This window comes from Phacochoerus africanus, chromosome 14 (assembly GCF_016906955.1).
Source record: "Phacochoerus africanus isolate WHEZ1 chromosome 14, ROS_Pafr_v1, whole genome shotgun sequence".
NCBI classification, from domain to species: domain Eukaryota; kingdom Metazoa; phylum Chordata; class Mammalia; order Artiodactyla; family Suidae; genus Phacochoerus; species Phacochoerus africanus.
The window spans coordinates 4,436,233-4,442,308 of NC_062557.1; the positions used below are offsets into that span (position 1 = coordinate 4,436,233).

The 6,076-nt window shown below is 53.7% G+C and overlaps 1 protein-coding gene across 3 annotated transcripts in view; it reads right to left on the bottom strand.

Annotated features, from left to right (window-relative positions):
* The window catches only part of SEC14L1 (SEC14 like lipid binding 1), a 44,238-nt gene extending 40,287 nt beyond the window's left edge, over window positions 1–3,951 (bottom strand). The window contains exons 1-2 of one of the 3 annotated variants that reach the window (XM_047759226.1): window positions 3,803–3,951; window positions 1,627–1,719 (exon numbers count right to left, since the gene is read on the bottom strand). In XM_047759226.1, coding sequence (XP_047615182.1) covers window positions 1,627–1,689 — 63 coding nt within the window. In that variant the 5' untranslated portion in view covers window positions 1,690–1,719; window positions 3,803–3,951. Of the gene's footprint in view, window positions 1–1,626; window positions 1,720–2,498; window positions 2,553–2,658; window positions 3,543–3,802 lie in introns of those variants that run through there. The other 2 variants (XM_047759227.1, XM_047759228.1) reach the window with 2 other exon arrangements.
* Between the last annotated feature and the right edge of the window lie 2,125 nt (window positions 3,952–6,076).

A 6,076-nucleotide genomic window follows, 5' to 3' on the forward strand; every position in this document is an offset into this window, starting at 1 on the left:
TCCCCCAACACTGTGAGCCCTGCCAGCCGAAATGGGCTGGGCGACCAACTCCACAAGTCATCCACAGGCTGGCCAGCAACCCCCAACCTGGACCCAGGGGGAAGGACCAGCTCAAGTCTCCCTAGAATCTGAACTGGGAAATGTGACAAAAATAGGTCACTTAGAAACTCAAAGAATGCAACGAGAAATGCCACCAAGTTGAACCGGGGCCAGAGGGGCTCTGACCAGCCGTAGAGGCGCGTGAGCTGAAGCCCCAGGGGATGGAAGGCAGGAGGGCACAAAGCAGCCAGCTGGTGGCGGGGGAGGGAGGCTGGGGCAGATGGAGGAGGCAGAGTCCCAGCGGCTGAAGTTCCGGGGACAACGGCTGCCAGGCTCTTGGAGCTCTGCCCCGAGCCAGCTCGCATTCCTGGATTGCTGTGAGGCCCCCATCACAGCCCTGTGTTCCCCCAACACCACCCTCTCAGGCTGCAGTGGGTCTCTGCTCCTTGGACCGAACGCCAAACCAGCACACAGAACGTGCAAACAGGAAGCAAGCCTTTCTGATAAGCCATTAACATAAACTACCCAACAGTACTGAAGGAAAATTCAGAACTAAAAAACACCTGCCACGGGGCAAAAAACAAAACCAAAAACACCAAACCTCACACCTGGCAGCGAAGGGGCGAAAGAAACTTTCTGAGGTGATGGATGAAGGTTCTACATCTTTGCTCAAAACGGATAAAGCTGTGAACCTGTGACCACTTCACCGTCCCTAAATTACACTTCATTGTGAAAAACAGACACCCGAAGTCTACACTGTTCCCTTTAGGAGACAACCAAGGCAGAGCAGGAGGAAGCCAGATGCCAGACCCGAGTTTCCACGCGCACAGGACAGACGCAGCTGAAGTCTCCTCCGTGTCAGAGTCGGGGCAGGGGCGGACCGGGAGGGACCAGGCCCGGGAGGGGCCTGCAGGACTCTCGCTGCTCTGGAAAGTTCTGGTTCTGGATCGGGGTTTGACACTTTCATCAGGGTGCGTCCTCGACAGAGGCATCTTCCTGTACAGACGCGACACCTCGCAGCACGGCGAAGAGAAGGGAGGGCCGAGAACACCTGCTGGGAACCTCAGAGGGGCGACCAAAGGTTTGTCTGGGGGGCTTTCTGGCTCCTAGTGAAGTGCTTTTGAGCCAAACTCCTCAGGTAAATAACAAGGAAAATGAAGACTTCAGCTCCCCCGTTTGGGGAATTCTAATATGACCCGTGGGTCTGGGATTAGCGGCGGAAACCCATGCCGCAGAGCCCTGAGAGTCCTGAGAGTGGGAAAACCCACCCTCCACATCCTTTTTCTACTTGAACAGAAAACAAACCAAAAGAGCAACATCCAGAGGAAGGAGAAGTATTGAGTCAGAATTCCACTGCTGTGTTTTCCCAGGGAAAATGAACTGAAATTCACACGCCACCCGGAGGTGCGTTTTTAAAAGAACAAATGTGCAGATGTGGACCTTCAGACTCACAGCTGGAAAACGTTTCACACACTCGGTAAGAGTTCACAAGCACAGAAACAGCGTAAGTAAAAGTGGAGTCACAGATCGCTACATGTGAATGCCTGGAAAAATAAAAAGCCAAAGAGCAAACCAAAAAGTACTTACAGCCATAATTAGTTCAAAGGGGTGTTTATACACCCTCACCGGTGACTGGTACTTCTGCACCATGATTGCAATAAAACAGCAATCCTCTCACACCTGCAAAACACAAACATTTGTGATAAATAACCACAATGTGGAAAAGGTTAAGCCTGCATTTACACAACATACTTGGGTCTAAGACCTCAATAGGTCAGTATCTCTATGCCCGAAAAGGCCAAAGGATGATGCTCGATTAAACCCAGGCAGGAAAGGACCATGAGGCAGTAAGACGGCGAGGAAAGCCCGAGTGGAGAGAGGGGACCAGCGCTGGTCTGAGGGCTGGAGGACTCTGCCCCCTTATCTGCCTCCAGCCTCCCCGGGGTTAAATGATCAGAGTCCTTTCCAGCAGTGAAATGGCATGATTCGCTTTTTCTGATAACCTATACAAGGAGTTCTTGAGTCATTTTCTCTTCAACAGCTTCCTCCAGAAACCAAATAAAAATGGTGGCACCTCAAGATGGTAAACCCAGGATGCACAAAAATAAAAGTGGAAAAAAATACACTGCTGGGTCTCAAATGACTGTTTTCCTCAAAAGCTATTTTCAAAGGAGACTTGTCACTGCCCATTATTCTAACTGCGCAGACTACGACGTCAGGGCCCCATCTTCAAATGGCAGAGACATCGAGCCCTCTGGCTTAGGGGCTCGGCTGAAATCTCCAGCCTCAGGTATTTGAAATGTTAGTGAGCAAGCAGCTAACTTCACACGTCAGGAATCCTCCCGCCAGCTACACGCTCACACACTGGTCCCAGCCTACACACTTTTATCCAGAGTCCTCTACCCGACTTTACTTCCCTATTTAAAAGGGAGGAATAAAAATAAACCCAAAAGGCCCACCTGTCCTGCCGAGAATAATCATTAAGAATGTTATTTTATGCTGAATATGGTGAGAGGATATTCAAAAGTACAATATGGAATATCCTCGAGGAGCCCAAAGTCTAGCTGTAAAAAAAAAGAAAAAATTACGAAGACGTATCTGATTTCACAAGATTCCTACCTGTATCACTACTTCTAAACAGGTTTGGAACGTTCTCCGGTGTGTCTGCCATACGTCTCAGAACCGGACAGGCTCTGGAGGAAAAGCGCTATATCTGGCAGCCTGAAAACGGCCACCTAACTCTGCCTGACCTCAAGCCAGCCACTTGACTTCCCCTGGACCCAGAGCCACCTCTGTAAAGTGAGGTTTGGGCTGAGATAATGTTGAAAGACTTCCAGCTCTAAAATTGTGAGACTCAGAGCCAAACTCCCGAATCCACCACAATCAACTGGAATGCCGTCATTAATCTTGATTCGGCGACTGCCAGGTCCCGGTGCGCCGGGACCTCGTTCTATTTAGTTTTGCCAACCTGATAATGCTGGGGCGCAGCAGGGATTCAATAACCTTTTAAAATTTTAATTAGGAAAATTGATTTTAGGGTATCTTCCACAGAAGGAGAGGGGAACTACCGGAGGAGAATGGAAAAAGAGAGGAATGCTCGGGTAAGACTCGGTAACTCCCATTCGGATTCCACTGCCGGCCAGAACCCAAGAGACACTACGCCGAAGAACCTGCTAATTCACGAGCTTCTGAACTCCTGCCAGTTGCCAGCTTCGGATGCTCTGGTCGAAACGTCCTACGTGGGACTCTGGAGTTACAACGGCAAAGTGGCATCGTGGACCAGGGCAGCCTCTATTGCATGACAATCGTGCTTAAAAATGAGCCAATGGCCAGACCCAGAGAGTCCACCCCGAGCAGGCTCGAGGGACGGCCGGGCCCTCCGCTCGATCAGGGAGTCCCGCGCGGCGGCTCCGCGGGCCCCCAGCCCCGGCCGATCCGGGGAGGTGCGCCAGGCACCGGCTGGGACCCCAAACTCCGCTTCCCGCGGGAAGGGTCCCGGGTGGGAAGATCGGCGGGTGGGGGCGGGGAGGGGGCGACCCGTACGGTAGGAGTGGCGCCGGGGGCGGCGGGCCGGAAGGGGTGGCGGGGAGAAGGGTCGGCTCCGGGCCCGGGGATCCGGGGTGAGCCGGGGAGATCCGGGGGTCTGGGGAAGGGCGGGCCAGGCGGGGAGACGGCCGCGAGAGCCCCACACCGCCGGGGCGGGGGCGGGGGGGGGGCCGGGCCGGGGGCGCGCTCGAAGCCCGCCGCGGAGACGCGCGCCTACCTCTTGTCAGAAAGACCGAGCCGGGGACGCGGGGCGGCGGATGGCGCTCATGCCGGCGGCTCCGCGGTGCCGTCGCCGCTCCACTGCCGGCGGCCGCAGCTCTGCCGCCGGTTCCGGGGAGTGGGCCGGGGGGGGGGGCGGGAGCGGGAGGGGCCCAGGGAGGCTCGAGTGGTTGTTACGGGTGACGGGGAGGGCGGGGCCCGGAGGCCGGAAGGGGTGCGCGTGCGCGGAAGCGGCCGAGAGACGGAGGCGGGCGCGAAGCCGGTTGCTAGGGAGGGGGGAGGGGCGGCAACCGGGGCCGAGCCGAGCTGCGCAGGCGCCAACTCCAGGCGGGCGGGCGTGGGAGGAGCTCGGAGCCGGCAAAGGCGCCTGGCCCCGCCCAGTTTTGCATCATGGGGCGGGGCGGGGGCGGGGCTCGCGGGAAAAGCGGAGGAGGCGGCGGAGACTCCGCAGGAGCTGCGAGTGGGACCCGCGAGAGCTGCGCAGACCTGGAACAGGGAAGTTGGCTAAGAATCAAAATAGCAGGGGCTTCCGGCTTTGCTGAGGCCCAGGGCTCAGGCTCCCGCGCTTCCTCAATTTTCGTCGACTTCGGCAGTACCCTGACCACATTCTCACAGAGTAACGCAGAGGAGGCAAATGCCAGGACTAGGGAGGGGCTGGGTGGAACCCATCGGCATCGTGTCAACACGTCTAGGCTGTGCGGGGGAGCGAAGCCAAGTGGGTCTGGCGTTTCAGCAAAACTCCCAACTTTGAAGCACAAGTGTGATACACACTGAGACGTTCAGGGGTTCTCAGGAGGAGCCAATGACTGGAGAGGGCCAGCAGCACGTCCACCCACACAGCGAGGCTGGTTGTATAGCCAACAGACAGTTTCTCCATCAATGTCACTGTTGTTCCGTTCGAATTCGTCACCCTGGGTGGCTGTGCGTTTGACGCTGCCGCCGCACAGCACAGTTGTGGAACTGTTTTGGAATTTCCTTCAGGGCCAGTTCACCAGTCACACAAGAAGATCGTTCATTACTTGATCACACCTTGTTTTTCAACTCACACCATCATTTTCCAACTTGATTACTCACTCTGCTTATAGACTCAGCTAGGGCTGGCTTTTGCCTGTTTGTAAAAATCACATCCACCTTCGAAAATGCTTCCGGAAAGTGACAACCCAGGGAACAACAGCACCTATGAAATGGCCTTGCCAATAATTGACCTAATCTGATAAGCATCCACCAATTTATACGAAACGGAGAACAGAGGAACATGTTAAATGATTCCAGGGGAAAATAATCAGCCAGCTATAGACCGTGGGAAAAACCGTCTGACAAACACATTCTTTATCAAAGTGCAAAGATACGGGGAAACTCAAATCCATACACTTATGATGTGTTTGCTTTTTTCTGTATGTTTATTTCAATTTAAAATTTGTTTCACACTTAAAAGTGCACTGTTGAGAAATCCTAATTGTAAAATTCATACCCACCGTCACTACATCAGCATAAAAAAAACCAAAACAAAAATTTGACATTCAGCACTGAAAATGAAAAAGAGGGCATGATTTAGAAATATGTAAACATCCACACATATTTTTAAGACGCTGATCTAGACAAGATTTTTTTTTTTTTAGGACTGCGCCTGTGGTGTATGGAAATTCCCAAGGCTAGGGGTTGAATCCGAGCTGCAGTTGCCGGCCTATACCACAGCCACAGCAACTCGGGATCCAAGCTGTCTCTACAACCTACACCACAGCTCACCGCAACACCAGATCCTTAACCCGCTGAGCAAGGCCAGGGGTCGAACCTGCGTCCTCGTGGATACTAGCTGGATTCGTTAGCGCTGAGCCACAATGGGAACTCCTAGACAAGGTTTTCTCTCATTCCAATTGCCTCTTTCCTACTTTTGGCAATAGCAAGAGTCTTAAGAGAGCTACCTTGGTCAAGGTCACATTCAGCCCAGCCTCCTTTCTAAGCCTGCAGCTGACATTGAAAATGCGATGAGTCTTCTGCCTTAGCTTTGCTACTTTTTTATTAATTCACTTCTGGTTCTAAACTGTGGCCATTCTGCCACTTCAATCCCATCAGCCATTTCCATCATGCTGTCTAAAAGGTCTCTGTTGTAACTGCAGCCCAGGAAGAGGTGGTTGGCCCAGACCCTGGAGAGGGACAGCCGCTGGCCAGGCAGCTGCGGACACTGGGCGGGTCACAGTAGTCTGGCAGGTAGTACAGGATGAGTTCCAGGCGGACCTTCCAGTGCTTCTAGCTCTCTGAGTAGGAGCAGAAT